Below are 23,626 nucleotides of genomic sequence, written 5' to 3' on the forward strand. Positions count from 1 at the left end.
GCAGTGGAAGATGGTCCAAGTACCTGGGCCCCTGTACCCACAGGGAAGGCCAGATGGAATTCCATGCTCCTGGCTGTGGCATGGTCCAGCCCTGGCTGTTGCAACCATTTGGGGAGTGAACCAGCAGATGGAGGATCTTAGTCTGTGTCTCTTCCTGTTTCTCTGCAACTCTGCCTTTCAAATAAAAACATCTTTTAAAAAAATTCCCAAGACAAGTCTAAAGCAAACAAGCAGAAAGAAAAAACAATTACAAGGTGAAGAAAAACACTTATTAAAAGAAACAACAACAACAAAAAGAAACAGTATAATCAATAGAGAGATAAGGTACTGCATACACATAGTAAGAATCAACACTACAGAAAATTTGACACCAATAACAGATGATAAAACTAAAAACATTTCTCAGAAGAAAGGGAGAGGTGGGAAATAATATAAAAAGTAGAAAATAAAAAGGTAAAGAAATCAGCCTAAGATGTCCAACATCCAACTAAGGACTTTAGAAACAAAATGGAGGGACAATAATTATCAGAGATCTAGCAGGAAAATTTCCCAGAAATAAAGGGAAAAAAATCTGAAAGAACTCAAAAAAATGAAAAAGAAAGAGAGAGACATGCATGCCATAGAATATTAAGATGTTTCACAATACCAATGATAAACTGGCTATACAAAAACAAATCTAGAAAGAAAAACCAAATCACCCATAAGGACACGGGTGTTGGAAATCAACAGAAAAATAATTTTTAAAATCCGAATGAAAATTATTTGTAACCCCAAATCTATTCAAGTTAGCAATCAAAAGGATAGAAAATAAAGATATGTTCAGATATTAGCTCAAAACTATTTTCTATGCATTCTTTCTTAGAAAGTTGCTAGAAAATGTGCTCCAACAAAACAAGAATATAAGCTGAGAAAGAAAATGCCATGAGATCCAGAAAACAGGGTACAGAACAAGATAACAGAGAAAGTACAGCTTTCTGTTTGAGAGCAACAGCTGTGGGGAAGGAAGGAGGACTCTGAGAATGGGTGGAGGAGGAAGAAGAAAATATGGGAAATACAATTCATGGCTGTGTGGAAGGGATAATGGAACATCTGGAAGGTATGAATAACAATGGGTACACACCAAAAGAAGTAACACTAGGTGAATTAAAAGGCAATTATTAACTTCCAGAAAAATGGAGAACCATAAATGAAAGGTGTCATCAAATAATATACTATTGGATCAGCAGGTAATAACAATTACAAAGTCCAAATATAAATACTATTAAGTTAGCCAAATATTGCATTAATGGCAAGAAGTTAATACATAATGTCTGAAGTCGCAAAATCAAGAAATAGTGATGAATATATTATTTACAAACATGGAAATACATAAGAGAATACTGAAACTAAGGGTTGAAGGAAACTACTTTTGTTATAAGTACTACTGATTTTCAACCTTTTGTTTTTGCTGAAAACTTTTGATATACTATCTTCTTAATAAAACAGTCTGGTTAACATGTACAAAGTGGATTATAAAGACTGGCATTCAGCTCTCTGCTGTGGCCAGGGAGTGCAGTGGAGGACGGCCCAGGTGCTTGGGCCCTGCACCCCATGGGAGACCAGGAAAAGCACCTGGCTCCTGGCTCCTGCCATCGGATCAGTGCGGTGCACCGGCCGCAGCGCGCCGGCCGCGGCGGCCATTGGAGGGTGAACCAACGGCAAAGGAAGACCTTTCTCTCTGTCTCTCTCTCTCACTGTCCACTCTGCCTGTCAAAAAAAAAAAAAAAAAAAAAAAAGACTGGCATTGTGGTGCAGCAGGTTAAGTTACCACCTGCACTGCCAGCATCCATACTGGAGTGTATTGGAGTGCTGCTTTGAGTCCCAGATGTTCTGCTTCAGATCCAGCTCCCTGCTAATGCACCTGGGAAGGCAATGGAAGATGGCTCAAGTAACATGGGCTCCTGCCATCCTCACGAGATCTGGATGGAATTCCTAGCTTCTGGCTTCAGCCTTGCCCAGCCCCAGCTGTTGCAGCCATCTGGGAAGTAAAACAGTGAATGGAAGATCTCTCTCTCTCTCTCTCTCTCTGTAACTGCCTTTCAAATAAATAAATATTTTTATAAAAAGTAGATTATAAAGAAAAACGCGGGTCGGGGCCGGCGCCGCGGCTCACTAGGCTAATCCTCCGCCTAGCGGCGCCGGCACACCGGGTTCTAGTCCCGGTCGGGGCGCCGGATTCTGTCCCGGTTGCCCCTCTTCCAGGCCAGCCCTCTGCTGTGGCCAGGGAGTGCAGTGGAGGATGGCCCAGGTGCTTGGGCCCTGCACCCCATGGGAGACCAGGAAAAGCACCTGGCTCCTGGCTCCTGCCATCGGATCAGCGCGGTGCGCCGGCCGCAGCGCGCCAGCCGCGGCGGCCATTGGAGGGTGAACCAACGGCAAAGAAAGACCTTTCTCTCTGTCTCTCTCTCTCACTGTCCACTCTGCCTGTCAAAAAAAAAAAAAAAAAAAAAAAAAAAAATGCGGGTCGGCACTGTGGTGTAATAGGTTAATCCTCCACCTGTGGCGCTGGCATCCCATATGGGCACCAGTTCTAGTGCCGGCTGCTCCTCTTCCAATCCAGCTCTCTGCTGTGGCCTGGGAAAGCAGTGGAAGATGGCCCAAGTCCTTGGGCCCCTGAAACCGTGTGGGAGACCTGGAAGAAGCTCCTGGCTGCTGGCTTCGGATCGGCGCAGCTCCAGCCATTGCGGCCATTGCGGGAGTGAACCATCAAATGGAAGACCTCTCTCTGTCTCTCCCTCTCACTGTCTATAACTCTACCTCTCAAATAAATAAATAAAATCTTTAAAAAAAAAAAAAGGTGACAAAAAAAAAATGGACTGAACAAAAAAGTGGGGTCAGTGTTGTGGCACAGTGAGTTAAACCACCTCCTGCAATGCTGGCATCCCATATGAGCTTCTGTTTGAGGCCTTGCTGCTCCACTTCGATCCAGCTCCCTGCTAATGTGCCTGGGAAAGCAGCAGCTAATGGCTCAAGTACTTGGGACCCTGCTACCCAGGTGGGATATCCGGATGGAGTTCCAGGTTCCTAGTTGTTGAGGCCATTTGGGGAGTGAACCAGCAGACGGAAGATGGAAGATGTCTGTCTGTCTCTCTCTCTCTCTCTCTCTACCTTTCAAATAAATGAATGAATAAATAAATATTTTTTTAAAAGTAGTTAGGAAATTCAGACAAGACAAAGATTATGATGATGGTGGTGGTGGTGTTGATGGAGAACAGATCATATTTTGTTTTCTTTTTAAGAGTTAACCTGAGAAGACTTGCACAGGGAGTTGGTGTACTGGGGTGGGTGGGGGATCAAAATCAAGGGATGGCTAAGTCCTTGGCTCAACCCTCTGAGTGGAGGCAGGTAACATTTCAGACGGGAAAGACTGCAGGAGGGACAGGTGGTAGAAATCCAGAGGCCTGTTTCAAATGCATTAAATTTGAGATGTCTATTTGATCTCCCAGGGGATATCACTAAAGAACTTTGATCCATGAGCCTTGGGGCTCAGGAGTAAAGTGGCAGTTGGAGACCTAAATCTTAAGAGTCATCAGCTACAGTTCATATTTAAATCTCTAGAATTGGGTAAGATACAATGAGGAGAGAATAGGTAGAAGAGAGAGAAAGCAGAAACACATTTGTATTCTAGAAAATCACACGCATGTCATGGAGTGAAAACCAAGTATGCCATAAACTTTTTATTTCAGAAAGTGATAGGCACACAGGTGTATAAGTGACACATGTAATTTATATACTCATGAAGCTACTGGGAATAATATATATTTCCTATACTAAATTGCAGTAAAATTTTTTTAGGGGATGAACAGCCAGGAAAAAAATTGTCCTTATGGTAGGAACGACACCATGCAAGTACAGTGCACAGAAGGCAAAAGAAATACTTCTCCTGAGAAAATGCTCAACGATACAAAACGAGTATGACAGGTTAAGTTCAATTAGCACTGATAAGCAACCAGTAGCTTGGGACTAGGGAGGCCACTTGTTATTGACCTTGACAAGGGCAGCTTCAGGGAATGGAGGGAGTTGAAGGCATTTTAGAATGAATGAGGACTGAGAAAGCAGACATCACCAATACAGACAAGGGACGGCAAACCTCCGTAGGATCCTGTAATTTGAAAATCAGGGTTCAGGAGGTGCAATGAAGAAGTCTGTCAGAGGAAACAAAAGTTATCAGCCAATTCCTTGTGGCTCACTCCTGCCAGAGATCTGTGCTCCCAGTGCCTAGCAGGCATTCAACACTGCCTGCTGAACTGAATGGAATCAGCAAAGGGCAGAGCTCTAGAACCTGAGCTCCATGTTTGTGGTTAAGAAACGGGAGTCCATGAAATCTCTGAAATAAGAAAAAAAGAAAGGAAAAGAAAAATATCGTGCATTTTTCTAAGAACAGGGCTCACAGCACTCAGCAGATTCTCAGAAAGGCGTGTGACCACTGGAAAGAAAACAACTCTTTCAGGGCCTACACCTAAGCTACCCAGCTACTCCTGCCTTTCAGCTGGTGAAGACACGGTACCACCCACTCCCTCCAAAATCCTACAGTAAAGCACTGACTCCCAAGGTGACTGGATTTTGAGATTAGACTTTTAAAGATGTAATTAAGTGAAATGAGGCTATAAAGGTGAGGGCCTAATCCAGTGACTGGTGGCATTCTAAGAAGAGGTTAGGACAGACCCAGCGGAAAGATCACAGGTGGGTCTCTGAAGAAACAGTCCTCCTGGCACCTTGATCTCAGATTCTAGCCTCCAGCAGTGTGAGAAGAGTACTGTTTAAGCCACCCAGTCTATGATATTTACCATGGTAGCCCTAGCAAAGTGATACAGTGCCTCAGTTTCTTAAGTCTGGTCCCAACCTTCCCTCCTCTCCCCAAGCCCCGATTCAAAACAGGAGGCTACTCCATCATGAGCTCTCCCAATAGCTACCAAAAAAAAAAAAAAAAAAAAAACCTTTGCATTATTTTTTTTGGACAGGCAGAGTGGACAGTGAGAGAGACAGAGAGAAGGGGCTTCCTTTGCCATTGGTTCACCCTCCAATGGCTGCCGCGGCGGGTGCACCACGCTGATCCAAAGGGAGGAGCCAGGTGCTTCCTCCTGGTCTCCCATGGGGTACAGGGCCCAAGCACTTGGGCCGTCCTCCACTGCACTCCCGGGTCACAGCAGAGAGCTGGACTGGAAGAGGGGCAACCGGGACAGAATCTGGCGCCCCAACTGGGACTAGAACCCGGTGTGCCAGTGCCGCAAGGCGGAGGATTAGCCTAGCGAGCCGTGGCGCCGGCCTGCATTACTTCTTCATGGAGCTAGATCTTGACCGTTCCAACCAAAATAAGGTATCCTTTGACTCGGTACATCTCATCTCTCATCCCATGATGTTTCATAAAATGAAAGGCAGGGCACTTTTAGAAAAATGAGTAAAATTAAACCAACAGCTATTGAGAGGTGAGAGAGCAACCAGGCCTTCTGATATCCCTAAGGTAAGTTTGGCAAATATGCTAGCCAATATACACTATGGTCATATGTCACCCCTGTGTCAGGAGGCCACGTGTTCAAATTAGAAAGGATAGCGTGTGCTCTCCTCCTCCCCCACACCCACACAAGTCACCAGGGATATGGCTCTCCTTACTTCAAGAATGTTAGACATACACAATTATCCTAAAATGCTGGTATCACAAGCAGGAAATTGAGAAAGATTATTCAACTGTTTTATGCCATCAAAAAAAAAAAAAGATGACTGTAAGCTAGAAGCTTTAACTGTGTTGTCACAGTAAAGCAAAACAAAATTAACAGATATACAAGTATATAAATACGAATGCATATACAAGTATTCTCTAAGCTCTGCTCTAATACTGAGCATTAATTAGTAAACCGTGTGACGAATAAGCACTCCACTATTTATGAATTCTGACAGATTGCTCCAACACCCTGAACCTTCTTCAGTCCTTATAAATAGGCATAAATCCACTGACACCTATGCGAACTATTTTTCATTTTCACAACTGTTCAGCCACTTTGCTAAGAGACCTGCGGGGATGTTACTAGTAATAATAACATAAAAAGACCCCCACATGCCCTAGCATTGCCTTCGGAAGAAAGTGAGCGTCCTCTCATCGTCTGTATACCGGACAGACAGGTAGGTCACCCGACCCTGGCCGTTTCATTCACAGAGCTGGCGCTTCTAACTTCTGCCTGGCCTGCACGTCTCCGCTTGGAATTCAGTTTCAGCCTATTCCTCGAAGTAAACAAACAATTTCACGTGTGCTGGAGAGAAACGCACAAACACGCCCAGCTCTGCCCCATCCCCGGCTAAGGGAAGGCAGTGAAGCCCTGTGGTTAGGGTCCGAGACTGTGACAAGCGGTAACCAATCAGTTCACCTTCGAATACAGGCCAAGGTTACAATCTGGGCGGACTGCGGTCCTGACAGACGCCGCCGGCGAGGCGATCTCGGGGCTCCCTCAGGCCGCCCTCTCCGCGGGCCTGGGGCCGGGGGCTGCCGCCCCAGGGGCCAGACGCGGCCCCCGGCCGCCCGTCCCCCCACGCCCGCGGCCAGCCGGCGCGGACGCGCAGGTGGGCGAGCCGCGGCAGGCCCCCACTCACCGCACACCATCAGCAGCAGCACGATGAGCAGCGTGGCCACGAACACCAGCAGGGTCAGCCCGACGTTGTGCCACATCTTGGGAGGAGGACGGCGGTGGCCTCAGAGAGGCGGGCGCGAGCGGACGGCGGTGGGCGCGGGCGGGCGGGCGGGCGGGCGGCCGGTGCGTGCGGGGCTTCAGCGGCGGGCGCCGGGCGCGACGGGGCGCCGGGGCGGCATGGGCGGCGGCGGGCGCCCGTCGGCAGCGCCCCCCGGGGGCGGCGCGGCGCGGAGACGAGCCGCTCGGCGCCGCCGCCGGCCGGACCGAGCGTGGGACTGAGGCGGGCCGCGGGGGCGTCCCTATCCCCTCATCGCTCCGGGGAGCTGGGGCCGTGGCGCCCGGAGACCACGGCGGTGGCCGGATGCGCTTCCATGGAGGACGCTACGCGCCCGCAAACAGAGGGTGGACACAAGGACACTCGGAGGCCGCACTGCCTTCCTCGCCACCCGCCCCAGGGTCTCCAGGGCCCCCAGGGGCAGCAGATGTCAACGTCTCCCGGCGGCCGCCGCAGCTGCTCCTCGGCCCCAGGCACCCTCCCCCTGCGGCAGCTCATCAGCGAGCGCCCCCTCCATTCGCCCGCTCTGCGGCGCGGGGGCGACTGGGAAGTGGAGTGCGGAGCCGGGTGTTGCTGGCAGGGTGCCTTGGGCCGGGGACTACAATTCCCAGAAGGCACCGCAGCTGGGGGGGGGCGGTGCTTTGCCTTTGGTCTGTGCCAGCCCATCTCCTGTGGGCTGGTGTTCTCGGAACCCGCGCAGTTGGCTGGTTCTCCCACGCTGTGGCGAGAGGCCGGCGAGATTTCAAACGGTGTTTCTGCACACACAAGTCGTTTGTTTAAAGTCGAGACCGACGGCGTCCTCAGGCAGGCGGGAAAGGGGGATCGGATGCCTGAAAAACTGGTTGCCCGTGAGCCCAGCCCACCGGCCTGCGGCGAAGTTTGGAGCGAGTACCCGAGTGCCTGGCCGAGAGACGGGTCGCGGCCGCCGAATCTCCTCGTGCAGCCTGCGGTGGGTGTTGTGTGCTGTGTTTTCGGAGGTAGCCCGCGGCGACTTACCTGCTTGCCCCCAGGTCGCCTATCTGAGACGTAAGTCGGCTGCGGCTGCTGCCTTGACACCAGCCGAAGAGTTTGCGCATCGCGAAACCAGGCGACCTTAACCTCAGGTACTCTACCTCTGAAATTAGAGCCCCCCACCCTTCTCCCGTTCCCCCCAGCTGACATTCATTCGTTAATGAGGTGCCCCAGGAGGAGAACAGGATAAATGGGTTCCCCGGAAAGAATCAGTCTTGGCGTTTTCCTGTGACTTTTTTGCTCCTTGAAATACTTTATTCTCTTCTACAAATTCCTGTTCTCTGTCTTCAGGCTCCAGAAACAGAACCCAAGCAGCTATCCCTTCTACTTAAGAGCTATAGTCTGGAGACCAGCTGCTGTAACTGGTCTACTTTCCCAGGAAGCCGCCGTCATGAACGAATACCACAGTGAAAACACTTGAAGGGATGAGGAATTACTTACCTTGCAGAAGATTTAATACAGAATTCCTGGGAAGAGAGAATGCACCTAGTGCAAGTAAGAAATAGTCACAAAAAATCAATTTATGCACTTTTCATGGATGGGTCTTTCTATTGCCCAAATAAAACACATTTTATTAAAATCTAATTGAAAAGAACAGAAAGCATCTATTTTAGAACTTTCGTTTTCACTCACATACAAGTTTGAGCACCCGTGGGTGCCAGGCATGGTGCCAGGGCTGCAGCGGTGAATAAGATGGACCATGCTTATAGTCAGAAGGTACCGACAGCAAGCGTCAATAGGGAAATGGCTGGACCTGCGATTTTTCGAATAAGAACAAGATGGTGAGCTGAAGATAGGGGTGTTGGTTTAGATTGAGGAGATCAGGCAAGGCCTATCTGAGGAATGATACATAACCTAAATGACAAGAATGATCCCGTCATGGAAAGATCGAGAGGGAGAGCGTAACAGATAACAGGTGGAGCTAGTGCAAAAGTCACAAGAAACCATTCCTCTAAGGGTGGGCAGTGACTCTGAACCTGAATGCACATTTAAAATTAACAAAGGGAGACTTAAAAGCTACACATGGCAGGAGCTTATCCCCATACTGAATGAATCAGGGTCTCTGAAGGTCCTGCCTCGGCAGTTTTTGAAAGCTTCTGAGTAATTCTAGTCTTCAGTCAGGGTTGAGAGCCATCGCTCCACAGCTGTGGTGCACAAGGAACGGCCTCTGAGCCAGCAGCATCACCTGGACACGTGTTAAAAATGCGAATTCCCAGGCCCTATTAAATCCGAAAACTCTATGATATGCTAAGTTGAAAGTGGTAACTTGGACTATAGTACTCATCAGTGGAGTTGGTGAAAAGTGGACAGATAATAGGATAAATTGTGGAAGGGGGAATCATTGGGATGAGCTGATGGGTTAGATGTGTGGGCATATGAGGAAGAGAGAAATCAGATGTGAAGAAAAGAGAACCCTTACTACATTACTGGTGGGGGTGTAAATTTTCACAGCATTTATGGAAAATAATATGATTCAGCAATCCCAGTACTGGGTGTATACATATGTCCATAAGAAATGACATCAATATATGTTAGAGATATTTGCACTTCTGTGTTTATTGGAATCCACATAAGTGTCCATCAGTAGATGAATGAATAAAAGAAATAAAATGAATAAAAGAAATTGTGTATATATACAGAGAAATTTAAAATGAAAATTAAAATTGAAAAAGAATGAAAGCCTGTCATCTGGGATGACAGGTATAAACCTGGAGGTTAAGGAAATAAGCCAGGCACAGAAAGACAAATGCTGCACGATCTCGCTCCTATGTAGAATCTAAATCTCACAGAAGTAGAGGGGATCATGGCGGTTATCAGAGGGGGAGGAGTGCGGGGCATAATGGGGCAGGAGAAGGATGGAGACAAGATGGTCAAAGGATAGATAGTTTGGAGTAAGTTCAGAGATCTAATATTATACAGTATAGGGGTTGCTCTACAGCCAGTGATGACATACTGCATTCGTAAAATGCAAATTAAGTATTCTCACCATAAAAATGTAGAGTGGGCATTGTGGCGCAGTGAGTTGAACTGCTACTTGGGATACCCATAATGCCAGCTGGTGTGCTGGTTCAAGTCCTGTGCTTCTGATCCAAATTTCTGCTAATGTATCCTGGAAGGCAGTAGAGGAAGGCCCAGATACTTGGGCCCCTGCCACCTACATGGGAGACTTGGATGGAGTTCTTGGCTCCTGGTTTTAGCTTGGCCCAGTCCTGCTGTTGTGGGAATCTGGAGAGTGGACCAGTGATGAAAATCTCTCTCTCTCTTTGTCCCCCTACTCCCGACCCTGCCTTTCAAGTAGATGAAATTAAATAAACATTTCTTAAAAATTAAAACTATGTGAGACAATATGTCTGATAATTAGCTACATTTAACTATTCCACAGTGTGCATATACTTCAGTGTATGATGTTCATGATGAATGCATAGAATTTTATCCATCAATTAAAAAAGGATAAGAAAGGATTCCAAGGGTTTTAGGTTGAGCCTCTGGGTGAATGGTTATGCAATTTCCTGAATGACAAAACTGCAATCATAATGATTTAGGGACTCCATCTTCACAAACACTGACCTTTAGAAGCAAGCCTTTGAGGAAACCAAAGATGGTGGATGTGGTGACACAACCACAAAGTCACACAGCCTCGATATGAAGTCACCCAACTCTGGAAAGTCCCGGGATCTTTGCTGCTGGGCCGTGCTGTCGTGGGTCTTACCATCTGCTGTATAGCACATTTCCCCAAGGCTAAATTCTATAGAGGTTTTCAGGAATGAGGCTGGAGGTCACTACTACAGACCCTTATCCTGTTTGAAATGCCGCCTCCCTCCCTCTGTGTCAGTTTGACCTCGGCAATGTCTCGCCACTTTCCTCCTGAGAAGACTGTCGGAGCTGTTGCTCACATATCCTCTGAGCCAGTATTTCTAAGCCTTATCTTTGTATTGGAATTACCCTGGGACTTTTAAAAATAGTTTCCCAGATTTCAGGCCAGGCATGCTGAAGGCGGGGAAGGGTGTGTTGAGAATATGTAATTTTAAAATGTCCTCTAGGTTTTGATTGACAGTCAGACTTGAGAAACAGCTGTGTAAGCCACATGTAGCAATTAATTATATGCCTGCCTTGTGATAGTTCCGGGTTTATTTTTTAGTTTATTATATAGTTCTATCTAGTATTTCACATATCCATATGTACACGTATGTACAGTTTAGTCAGCTTGGGCTGTTATAACACAATACCTTAGCCTGGGTAGTTTGTAAACAACAGAAATGTGGTAGACCATGCTTCTAGAGGCACCAGCAGGTTCAGTGTGTCGCCAGGGCCCTGCAATTCTTGAACGATGCCTTGTCGTTGTGTCCTCTTGCAAGAGAGGCAGGGGAGTGCACTCAAACCTCTTCTCTGTGACACAGATCCATTTCGGGAGCATGAAGCCCTTCCCAAAGGCTCCCGCTTTTAACACCACCACAATGGCTATTAGGTTCCCACGGGAATATTGATGGGTGATACTGACATTCAGACCCCTGCGGTATATATGCATCACACAATTGGAAGTCCGTCTGAATGTACCTGATTCGTAGGGAGGACCAGCAATTCCTCCTCCGGTGTTTCTTCCTGGAAGAGGAGGCTAGTTGACGTAGTACGTCTGCTCTCGATGCTCTGTTCCCTCTGACCGGGATCAGGGGGCGAGTGCCATCTAGTCAGAAAATTCGGGAACCTTCACCTGCCCTGGTTCAGCTTGGGAGTGAGGCTATTGGCAGAGGGAGGTCCACCCTAGTTGCCTCAGCTTAGGGTTTAATGAACAGGCCTGACCGGCTCTCATGTTCTCATGTGTTCTCTGCCGTGGCCTGTATTGTTAATAGAGGTGATAATTTGCTCTCCAAATGTCTCACTCCTTTTTAGAGTTTCGCAGTTGAGGAGCCTTGTTCATGGTTCCCTCTGGGCAATTCCATACTGCCTTTAAGATAATTAGGAAAAGAGGCTGTGAATTCAGCATTTTGTGTATTGCCACACCAGAAGTTTGTCAGATGCTGATCCAAACGTTTGATCTCTTTTACAGCCTGGCAGTAGGCCTGGATTTTAGCCATTTGAACACTAAATATTGTGGGAAGAACAGTGATAAATGTAGGATGAATACAAGGGAGCTAAGACAAGATCCTTGCCCTCAGGAAAATCCAATCCTACAGCAAATATTTACCAAACCACCTTCTTGATGACTGGCCTTGTTCTTGCCAGCAGCAACGCAAAAATGTAAAACATTCCCTCTTAAGTGGAAGAGCCCAGTCTGGCCCAGTATATTTCAAGGCTCGCTCCTCTGTACTTTAAGAAATCAATTTAGTGCTTCATGACCAGGACTTTATTTTAAGGAATAAAATAGAAGACAACACTGTCTACCACAAGTAATAAGGGCAACTACTGTTCGTGAAACTCTTATCTCAGTTTTCTCTGTTGATGGGTGTATGAGGACACTTTAAAAAAAGAGATTGATTTATATGAAAGAGAGAGGCCGGCGCCGCGGCTCAATAGGCTAATCCTCCACCTAGCGGTGCCGGCACACTGGGTTCTAGTCCCGGTCGGGGCACTGGATTCTGTCCCAGTTGCCCCTCTTCCAGGCCAGCTCTCTGCTGTGGCCGGGAGTGCAGTGGAGGATGGCCCAGGTGCTTGGGCCCTGCACCCCATGGGAGACTGGGAGAAGCACCTGGCTCCTGGCTTCGGATCAGCGCGGTGCGCCGGCTATGGCGGTCATTGGAGGATGAACCAACGGCAAAGGAAGACCTTTCTCTCTGCTCTCTGTCTCTCTCTCTCTCACTGTCCACTCTGCCTGTCAAAAAAAAAAAAAAAAAAAAAAAAAGAGGGAAGAAAAGGAAGACCTTTGTCTCTCTTTCTCTCTCTAACTCTGCCTGTCAAAAAATAAAAAAAAATAATAATAATAAAGAGAAAGAGAGGGAGAGACAGAGGTCCTCCATCTGCTGGTTCACTTCCCAAATGACCACAACAGTCAGTGCTGGGCCAAGCTGAAGCCAGGAGCCAGGAGCTTCTTCCCCGTCTCTCATGTGGGTGCAGGGGCCCAAACACTTGGACCATCTGCTGCTGCTTTTCTCAGGTGCATTAGCAGGGAGCTGCATCGGAAGCGGAGCAGCCAGGACACAAACTGGTGCCCATATGGAATGCCGGTGTTGCAGGTAGCAGCTTTACCTGCTGTGCCTCAACAACAGCCCGGGCCCCAAGGATACTTTTTTTTTTTTTTTTTTTTGGTAAAGATTTGTTTATTTATTTGAAAGGCACAGTTAGACACAGAGAGAAGGAGAGGTGGAGAGAGAGAGCGAGAACGAGAGAGAGGGGTCCTCCACCCACTGGTTCACTCCCCAGTTGGCCGCAATGGCTGAAGCTGTGCTGATCCGAAGCCAGGAGCCAGGAGCCTCCTCCTGGTCTCCCATGCGGGTGCAGGGGCCCAAGGTCCTGGGACATCCTCCACTGCTTTCCCAGGCCATAGCAGAGAGCTGGATTGGAAGTGGAGCAGCCAGAACTCAAACCTGCGCCCACATGGGATGCCAGCACTGCAAGTGGCGACTCTTCCCACTACGCCACAGCAACCTCCCCACCAAGGATGAAGGTGCTAGCATTGTGGCACAATGGTTAAGTCTCTATTTGCAATGCTGGCATTCCATAACAGAGTGCTGATTCAAATCTCAACAGCTTTGCTTCCAATCCAGCTTCCTGCTAGTGTGTCTGGGAAGGCAGTGGGGGATGTATTTGGGTCACTGTCACCCATGCGGGAGGTCCTAAGTAAATAATGTATTTTTTAAAATTTATAAAAAATAAAATTAAGAGATTAGCTTATTTTGATACAAAAATGAAAGTTATACAGTTTTTAATAACATGCATTTTCTATGAACTTTCTGAAGACTCTTTGTATACATCAACTTCAAAAATTTTGCACCAATATAAAGTAAGCTTTTAATTTCATTTTCCATGAATTTTGTGAAGTACCCTTATACGTACTTGAAGGATATGTGTGTGCATGAATTGAGTTGCAATGTGAAAGACATTCTTACTATGGGTCATAGTTCTTCAACAGTTGAAAATCATTGTTTTGCAGGAAGATCCAGACAGTTAATAGAAGCAATTATATTAAAATTGTTTTGCATGTGTAATAGAAGATTTTACAGTAAAGCTGAGGTAAGAGACTATAAGGACAACTGGTACTAGATAGTGAATAGAATTCATACAATTCCAGAGCCAAGTCTTGGGAAGAAGGGAAGATAAAAAGACAAGGCATAGGCAAAGTCTTGAAGTCATCAGCATTTTAGGGGGAAGGGAGTTGGAGGTCCTTAGGATTCCAGGGAAAAGACACAGTTCCTTACTTTTAAGGAATTTGGAGCAGAGGTAAAATATGGTAGTTGAGAATTCCACCCTTTAATTTGACTCTGGGTTCAAATTCTGACTTGGTTGCATCATTTCATCTCTCTAAGCCTCTTTTACCTACATTTGTGAAATAGGCATAGTGATTGTGCTTTCTCTGGGAGTACTTTTGAGTTTAATGAGATCTTCTATATAAGGAGCTTATTTAGCATAGCATCCTGCATTTAGGAGATCTTCTGTAAATGCCAGCAATTCATCTTAGTAATTCCATATATTCTTTTGGGGCTTGAGAAGGCAGAGAGAGAGAGAGAGAGAGAGAGAGAGAGAGAGAGAGAGAGAGAGAGGAGAGAGCTCCTCTCCACCGATTCACAGCCATGACTGGATCAGGCCAAAGCCAGGAGCAAGAAATTCTGTACGGGTTCCCCGTGTGAGTGGCAGGAACCCAATTACCTGAGTCATCACCTGCTGCCTCCCAGAGTGCACATGTGCAAGAAGCTGGACTCTGGAGTGGAGCTGGGATTTGAACTTGGGCATTCCATTATGGGATATGGTGTCCAAAGAGGTGTCTGAGCTACTAGACAGAATGTCCATGACCCCGTCACTCATATAGCCTAATATCATATAATGGAAGAGCTGGGTAGCTGTGTTAGTTTCATTTAGTTCATTTTTACTTATTTTGGAAAAGAGTCTGTCAGAGGCAATGAAGGAAGCAGGACTACCACGGGCGCTATGAACTAAGGAATGTTAGCAGTGAAATCTTACTCAGTTGTAGGAGCAGGTGGAGCAGCCCACGCCAGCTCTGCTTCTGTGTCTGCTGTGGAGCCTACAGTTGCTCGACCAGCTGTGGGAAAAGTAAAGTTGGTTGTGGACCAGGGAAGGAGCTGAAATGTATTTGTTTCTCAAGGCAGCCATAGCAAAGTGCCACAAATGTGACGCCTTTAAACAACAGAAAATGATTCTTTCATACTCTTGGAGGCTAGAAGTCTAAGATCATGGTGCTGGCAGGACCATGCTCCCTCGGAACGCTCTAGGGAACCCTTTCCAGTTTCTGGTGGCTGCTGACAAATCCTTGAGATTCCTTGGCCAAGCTGCATCACCCGTCTCTGCACCTGCCGTCACATTGTGTTCTCCCCTGTGTGTTTGTGCCAATGTGTCTTGACGGGGCCTTGTAAGGACAGCAACCGTTGGATTTAAGGCCCACCCCCATCCAAGGTGACCTCATATTAATATGACTACAGGTAATTCTATTTTCAAAGGCCCTGTTTCCAAATAAGGTCACATTCTGAGGTTACTCGTGGATGTGAATTTTGTTCAATCTAATGCATGGAGGAAATGTAGTTTTGGGTGTGTTCTCATGCCAACTAGGTGAACTAGCCACAGATCAGAGACAATGTGTTTGGCACCCTCCACCTTCCATCAAAGCATTTTTTTTTAAATGGCAACTGCTTCATTTTTGCCTTGCAGTATTATCCAGTGTTTCTCTTTTGGCCATCACTGATCCAGAAACATACAGGAAAGGAAATTTCAGCTTGGCTAAATTGACACAGTAGAGAGCTACCACACAGTGAGAGTCACTGGGGATGCTTTTGTTTTTGTTTTTGTTTGTACAGGGAAATGACCGAATGGAAATGCTATTATAAGACTGTTGATTTGGGGCCAGCATTGTGCACAGCTCATGAAACCACCGCTTGTGATGCCAGCGTTCCACATCAGAGTGCCAGTTCCAGTCCTGCCTGCTCCACTTCCCCTCCATCTCCCTGCTAATACACTGGGGAGAGCAGCAGAAAATGGTGCAAGTACTTGAGCCCCTGCCACCCATGTGGGAGACCTGGATGGCGTTCCAGCTCCTGATTTCTGCTTGGCCCAGCCCCAAGCTGTTGTGGGTACTTGGAAGTGAACTAGCAGATGGAAGATATCACTCTCTCTTCTCTCTCCTCTCTCTCTCACTCTGCCTTTCAAACCAACAGTATGGAGCTATGTAAAAAAATTAAGAAGAGAACTACCACATGCTCCAGCTGGACTAGAAAGGATTGGGGATTAGTTAAGAGAATCTGACACTCGTGAGAAAAGCCTCTAAAAGTGTCTTGATTATTCTCTTGGTAATGACAGATATACTGGCCACCCTGTGGCTGAATACAATTTAAAATCAGGATTAGGGGGCTGATCTTGTGATGTGGCAGGTTAAAGCACTGCTTTCAATGCTGGCATCCATATTAGAGTGCTGCTCGTCTTCCAATCAAGCTCTCAGCTAATGCGTCTGGGAACGCATGTGAAAATGGCCCAGGGTGGGCTCCTGCCATCCACATGGGAGTTCCGGGATCCTGGCTTCATCCTGGCCCGGCGCTGACCATTTTGGCCATAAGAGGGAGTGAATTAGCAGATGGAAGCTCTCTTTCTCTCTCAGTCTCTCCTTCTCTGTCACTCCGTCTTTCAAATAAATAAAATAAATATTTCTTTTTTTAAAATCAGAATTAAAAGAGCTAATACGATGGATGTGAATGGATGCAGTGAGCAACAACTGGGCCAAGATTGGGGCAAAAGTAGATTGGAAATCCAGAAATGAGAGCCAGGCATTTGGGGCTCTCCTACCTTGAGGACACTAAAAGGCCCTAAGGCAAGACTGAGTGACGCTTTCCCCTGCTCTGGGGTGGGGTAGGAGGGTGGAAGGGGTGGGGCTGAGGACAAAGCTAGAGCCCAGACTTAGGGTGCTGGGAGACTCCCAGGCACATAGGGCCCACACACCACACAGGGCAGCACCCCAGGAATAAGAGGGCACCAGAAATAACCTGCAGCCTGTGTTGGCCCTAACTGATCTGGCTGACCCAGAAAAGTTCAAATGCTGAAACTGGATTAAGGGGATCCTGGCTGCTTAACCCAGCCCTGTGACCTGGCAGAAACAAGTGAAGCAGCTCATTGTCCGAGGCCTCAAGTTAGTTCTACAGGTCACTTTTCAAGCACGATTTCCAGCACATACACGAACTTTTTCTTAATTGGATGCCATTCTTAAGTTAAAAAGAAAGACTCCTAATTTAACAGATGTTCGCAAATGACCACACTTGTTACTTTACATTGTGAAATGTACAGAAATGGAAACAGAGAAGGTTGAGATGAAGAGAAAATTAAGTCTTTTAATTTTAGTTTCGTTGGTAGGGGAACAGATCTCTGTCTGGTTTGCTGGAATGAGAAGCACAGAGAAGTGTGAGCCGCTGAGCAGCCTACAGCAGCAGAAGCTGGTTCTCTCGCTGCTCGGGAGGCTGAGCGTCCGACCTCACGGTGCCGGCAGGGCCCTGGCCCCTCCGAGGGCTCTAAGCTGGGAGGATCTCCTCTTGCTCCCTTCAGCTTCTGTGGCCCCAGGAAGCCCTTTGCTTGTTTGCTTGACAGCAGAAATCCAGTCTCTGCCTCCTCTTCACCAGGCCTCTTCCTCACGTGGGTCTGTCTTCTCCTCCTGCAAGGACCGCAGACATGCAAGGTTAGATAAGGATCTGCTGTTAGGACCTAACTTTTTTTTTTACTATTTTATTAAATTTTTTTCTGAGTGTAACAGTAACATTTTTAAATATTCCTATCACTTCATTCCTACATTCTATTGCATCATCAAAGTTTTTTGTACTGTTTTCTTTTTTATATAATTTTAAAATGTATATAAAGGGAACAAATTTCATGTATTTCATATACACAGTGTTAAAAGCATAACAATACTTCCCACCCTACCCTCCCTCCCTCCTCCTTCCTTTCTTATTTTTCTTTGAATGACAATTAAAATTGTCATTACAATGACAAATGACAATCTACTTTATAATCACAAGCTTAACCCTCCACTAAATAGTCAACAAGTAGTAAGAAGAGAAACTACTTTTCCTCAAACGATAGCCAAGGGCTATAAACAAGAATCAAATCTCAAAATGACAATTTCACTCATATACATTACATTTTTTGTACTCTTTCTATTAGCTAACACCAATCAGGGAAGACATGTGATTATTTGTCTTTTGGGAGACTGGCTTATTTCACTAAGCATAATGGTCTCCAATAGCATCCATTTTGTTTCATAAGATAGAATTTCATTCTTCTTTATAGCTGAGTATTCCATTGTGTGTATGTGTGTGAGTGTGTGTATATATATGTATATGTATATACACATATATGTATATATATATATGTGTGTGTATATATACATATATACACATATATATATTGTGGCATATTCATATATGTGTATATATGCATATGTATATGCATATATACACACATATGTATATTTATATGCCACAATTTCTTTATCCAGTCATCAGTTGATGGACATCTGGGTTGACTCCATATCTTAACTATTGTGAGTTGAACTACTTAAGCATGGGAATACAGATAACTCTTTTGTGTGCTGATTCTGTGTACTAGGAGTGGAATGGCTGGGTCGTATGGTAAATGTATTTTCAGATTTCTGAGGAATCTCTACCGTCTTCCATAATGGTTGTACAAGTTTACATTCCCACCAACAGTGTATTAGGGTGTCTTTTTCTGACCTCATTGTAATGTAACTACATCTGCATGGCTACTTCCAAATAACTTCCTAGTTTTTGGGGGTGGGCATGAAGATTTTAACTTATCTTTTTGTGGGACACAATTCAACCCAGAACAGTCACCAAACAGTGTCCATTACTTTAAAAAATAAAATCTTTTTAAATGATCAGTGCTTTGAGATTCAGCAGGTCAATGATCTAAATTCCAGTGTTTGTCAAAATGTTGAAAGATATCTGTGACATGATAAGACAGAGTCACTATTTATTTGCTGTAGTGAAAGTGCCCAAGTCTGTCCAGACTGTTGTATCAAAATAACAGCCTGGGTGGTGAATAAGCAATTTGTTTCTCACAGTTCTGGGGGCAGGAAGTCCAAGACGAGGCACTGACAGTGTGTCTGGCGAGGGCCTGCTTTCTGGTTCCTAAACAGTTCCTTCTCTGTGTGACCTCATGTGGTGGAGCCGGGCAAGGGAACTCTCTGGGGCCTCTTTTATAAGGGGCTTTAATCCCACTCATGACAGCCCTCATGATCCAATTACCTCCCAAAGGCCCATGCTCCCAACACCATCATTTTGAGGGTTAAGTTTCAGCATATGAATTTGGGAGTGGGGGTGGGGACACAGACACTGAAACCGTAGCAGTCAGCAAACTTGGTCTACTTGTCTTCTGGGATGGATACTGCCCCCCCCCCCGCCCCCGCCAACCCCATGCAGATACTTCCCCTTTGATGCAGGTCCTGCTGCTCCAGCTGTAGGAAGTGCTGGTGACACTTCAGGACAGCTTTTCCTGGGGTGTTCCACATCTAGTGACCGACTCGCAGGAATGTGAAGATCTGCTCCTCTGGGGCCGGCACTGGGGCACAGCGGGTGAAGCCTCCACCTGCAATGCTGGGTACCAGTTTGTGTCCTGGCTGCTCCACTTCAGATCCAGCTCCCTGTTAATGCATGTGGGAAAAGCATCAGAAGATGGCCCAAGTGTTTGGCCCCTGCCATCTACATGGGAGACCTGGAAGAAGCTTCTGGCTCCTGGCTTTGGCCTGGACCAGCCCTGGCCATTGTGGTCATTTGGGGAGTGAACCAGCAATGGAAGCTTGCTCTCTCTTCCTCCCCCCGCCCCCAATTCTGACTTTCAAATGATCACATAAATCTTTTTTTTTTTTTATCCCAGGTGAGCACCGGTTCATGTCCCAGCTGCTCCTCTTCTGATCCAGCTCTCTGATATGGCCTGGAAAAGCAGTGGAGGATGGCCCAAGTGCTTGGGCCCCTGCAGTCATGTGGGAGACCTGGAAGAGGCCCTGGTTCCTAGCTTTGGATTGGCCCAGCTCTGGCCATTTTGACCATCTGGGAGTGAACCAGCAGATTGGAAGACCTTTCTCTGTCTCTCTGTCTATAACTCTACCTCTCGAAGAAATAAATAAAATTTTTTAAAAAAATCTACCCATCTCTGCCCAACTCAGAACAACTGTGCGGAACCATGCTGTCTGCACGGCTCCCTCTGGGTCAGCTTGAGAGCCTCCTGCTTGGAAAGCACCTCGACTCCTCCCTCTGCTCAAGGCTGCTTCCTTCTTCCCCTTCCACTGATGTTGAAACAAGGGGCGTACCCTACTTTTCGCCCTGCAGTCTGTGTCTGGGAATTTCCTTCCCAGGAACTTAATCTACGATGCCTTCGTTTAGAAGAAAAAAAAAAGTGCCTTGTTTTTAAATACTTCGCCAAGAGAAAAATCAGAAAGCACTTGCATAGCACACGAGATTGGCCTGGCTGTTCTGGTGACGACCAGTTATTTTATAAAGTTTTGCTTTTATAAAATTAGACCCATCACAAACAACTCATAGCAAGGAGACAGCAATGCCTAGTGATACATGGACATGTATTATGTCCTCAGGGCACTTGCTATTATTATTCTATCTGACACGTGACCTTGTAGCATGATGACCAAGTGCGGGCTCCAGTGTCAGTCTTGATAACAGACATTAGGAAAGCTTGATCTCTTATCTTTTAAAAGAAAGACATGTTCTCGCTCTTATCTCCTTTTTATGCCCTCAAGGTAATATATTGCACATTCCACTCATCTGGGCTAAAGGCCACAAGAAGGAAACTTAGGGGTGGAAGTACAGACAGGAGGCGCACTGTATAGACGGGGCGCATCATGAGCCAACTCTAACTTTAATTTAGTTGCCTGAGTGACTGAATGACAGTGTCTTGTGCAGGGGAAGGCAGTGATACCGGGGGCCGGGCTTGTGGCACAGTGGGTTAGGCTGGTGCGTGAGGCCCCAGCATCCCATATTGAATGCCAGCTTGAGTCTCGGCTGCTCTGCTTCCCTTACAGCTTTCTGCTAATGTCCCTGGCGAGGCAGGTAGTTCAAGTTCCTCCATCCTTACCACCCATGTCGGGGACACGGATGGAGTTCTTAGCTCTTGCTTTCAACCTGGTCCAGCCCTGGCTACTTCGGCCATTTAGGGTGTGAACCAGTAGATGGAAGATCTCTCTCTGTTTCTGTCCCTCTCTCTCTCTCTCCCTGTCACTCTGCTTTTCAAATACATAACTAATTGAATCTTTAATCTCTTCTTTGCCTTTTGGCTAAGATCAAATTAAAGAAAGAAAACAGGAAGGTGACACTGGCCAAGTAGGATGTGGAGCATGATGGTGGCACATCTCAGAGGGCAAAGGAATGCAGCAGGAGGATTCCAGTGTGTGGAAGGAACTCAAGAGAGGACTGAAGCAATCCTCTGAAAACTGGGGGAGTTCAGGCCGATGGAGTGACCAGAGAATAAGGGAGGTGAGAAGACTAAAGCACTGCTGCAGAAAGATGAGGCTTAGCAGAGCTTTTGATGACATATTGGGAAGACCTTAGGTCTCCAGGCCGCCCACAGGATGCTGTGAGAATCCAGACAAAGGCTGGAGAAGTCCTGGGCAGGGCGAGAGGAGGCTCCTGGCTTTGTCCTGGCCCAGTGCTGGCTGTTGTGGCCATTTAGGGAGTGAATCAGAGGATGGAAGATCTCTCTCCCTCTTCCTCTCCCTCTCCCTCTGTCTTTCCCTTTCTCTTTGTAAATCTGACTTTGAGAAATAAATCTTTAAAACAATAACAAAATTGTGGTAAGACACTGAACACACCAGTTTCCCTAGGGCAATTGAAACAGCAAGCTACAGTACACGTTCAGTCCTTGTCCAAGTGCTTGGGGTGTGAAGTATTTGAGGTTTTCAGGTTTTGGAATATCTGCATAAACATAAGAAATCTCAGGAATGGGACCCAAGTCTAAACACAAAATTCACTTATGTTTCAAAAACACCTTATGCACATAGTCTCAAGATAATTTTATGGAATAGGTTTTAGTGCACCTGCATTTTCACTGTGACCAGAGGTCAGATGTAGAATTTTCTACTTGTGATACAATGTCTGCTCAAAAAGTTTCAAATTTTGGAGCATTTTGATTTTTAGATTAGGGGTACTCAATCTGTAATACATTTTCTATTATACCTGTTTAGTTTCATTTGTTAGTTTTTTAGGGAAAATGTTAATTAATGTAGAACAAAGTAGCTGGACTATTTTTTTAAAAGATTTTATTTGAGAGGTAGTACTACAAACAGAGAGAGGGAGAGACAGAGAGAAAGGTCTTCCATTTGCTGGTTCACTGCCAAATGGCTACAATGCTGGCGCTGGGCTGGTCTGAAGCCAGGAGCTTCTTTTGGGTCTCCCACATGGGTGCAAGGGGCCAAGCACTTGGACCATCTTCCACTGCTTTCCCAGGCCATCAGCAGAGAACTGGATCAGAAGGGAGCCGCCGGGACACAATCCTGCACTCATATGGCATCCTAGCACTACAGGCAGAGGCTTAGTCCACTGTGCCACAGCACTGGCCCAAAGGAAGCTGTACTGTTATTTTCACAATTTAAAAAGTAGAACATTTGAAAAGTGGAAATCATGTTTCTTTCCTTTAGCAACTCAATACATCTTACTTCTAACTTCCCATAACCACTTCCCTCTGCCAATAAGCTGGGTCACAACAGAAGTGGGGAAATGACCACGAGGCATAAAGACAAGCTCCTGAAACACATCACATTTTCGTTGACCACGCACTTCAAAGACTTCACGAAACTGGTGAAGTTTTCTGTAATCGTTTCACTACATAGGCCTTCTGGTCCCTTCTCTCTTCCCATGCTTCAGGAACTCCGAAGGCCTGTATGTTGGGTCGTTTGATAGTATCCCATAAATCTCCAACACTGTTTTTAACTTTTCTATTTTCTTCTTGGTTGTTGTTGTTGTTTGTTTGTTTGAATCATTTCCAAAGATTTGTCTTCTAGCTCGGATATTCTTTCTTTTGCCTCACCAAGTCTGGTGTTAAGGCTTCCCGTGGCATTTTTTATTTTATTTTATTTTATCTATTGAATTCTTCATTTTGATTTCTCTTTAGAATCGCAATTCCATGGAAACTTTTTCATTCATGTCACGTATGGTTCTCTTTAGTTTGTGGATTTGCTTCTGATTGTTTCTGCGTGATTGTATGATGAATTTTTTTTAATTCCTTTTCTGGCATTTCATCACTGTTTTCATCTTCACATTCTAATATTGAAGTGTTGTGTGTTCCTTTGGGGGGTTTCATGGTGTCTTCCTGATTTGTGTTTCTTGAATTTCTGTATTTATTTTTAGGCATTTATGGTGTTAATTGTTGCTTTTTTCCCCCTCTGATGGCTTTTATCTTTAAACTGTGCACCTGTGGCTTAGTAGAAGTCTGCACTTTCAGTGAATACAGAGATATTTGGTGGGTGTGGCCAGGGAACTCTGATCCGTGCTCCTGAGTGGGATGAGTATCCAGGGTAACACTCAAGTTGGGCGTGGCTTCTCTCCTGTTATTAACAGAGTGTGGTGGGAATGATCACATCTGTTGGTGTGATCACCCCCTCACCGCTCCTCCAGGCTGAACAGTGCCTGGGTGTTAGTCCCCAGTGTGTTCAACACTCATGACCTGTGCAGTCCTCACTGTGAGCATAGTTCCAGCTGCAGTGGGCTGCCTCGGCCGCCAAAGAGCTTTGAGAGTGTGG

The 23,626-nt window shown here is 46.2% G+C and overlaps 2 protein-coding genes across 2 annotated transcripts in view; one reads left to right on the plus strand and one right to left on the minus strand.

The window, feature by feature from the left end:
• SMIM13 (small integral membrane protein 13) overlaps positions 1–6,762 on the minus strand; it is a 26,345-nt gene extending 19,583 nt beyond the window's left edge. The window contains exon 1 of the mRNA XM_008262385.5: positions 6,622–6,762. Within this exon, the coding sequence (XP_008260607.1) occupies positions 6,622–6,697 (76 nt within the window). The 5' untranslated portion in view covers positions 6,698–6,762. The remainder of the gene's footprint in view (positions 1–6,621) is intronic.
• On the plus strand, positions 3,883–20,020 carry LOC138849713 (uncharacterized). The gene is made up of 4 exons (XM_089333563.1): positions 3,883–3,951; positions 6,449–7,740; positions 8,017–8,220; positions 19,756–20,020. Exons 1-3 carry the CDS (start codon positions 3,883–3,885, stop codon positions 8,144–8,146), a joined length of 1,491 nt encoding a protein of 496 aa, XP_089189689.1. The 3' UTR covers positions 8,147–8,220; positions 19,756–20,020.
• The last annotated feature ends 3,606 nt before the right edge of the window (positions 20,021–23,626 follow it).

This window comes from Oryctolagus cuniculus, chromosome 5, assembly GCF_051225735.1.
Source record: "Oryctolagus cuniculus isolate XC-2025 breed Fujian yellow rabbit chromosome 5, ASM5122573v1, whole genome shotgun sequence".
Classification (NCBI taxonomy): Eukaryota; Metazoa; Chordata; class Mammalia; order Lagomorpha; family Leporidae; genus Oryctolagus; species Oryctolagus cuniculus.

Bases quoted from the DNA above. Each gene is read 5' to 3' on its own strand.
- LOC138849713 (XM_089333563.1), top strand. From the start codon at position 3,883: ATGCAAGTACAGTGCACAGAAGGCAAAAGAAATACTTCTCCTGAGAAA. The intron at 3,952-6,448 runs GTATGACAGGTT...CGGTCCTGACAG, and splicing joins TGCTCAACGATACAAAACGA to ACGCCGCCGGCGAGGCGATC. The intron at 7,741-8,016 runs GTAAGTCGGCTG...CTCTGTCTTCAG, and splicing joins CCAGGTCGCCTATCTGAGAC to GCTCCAGAAACAGAACCCAA.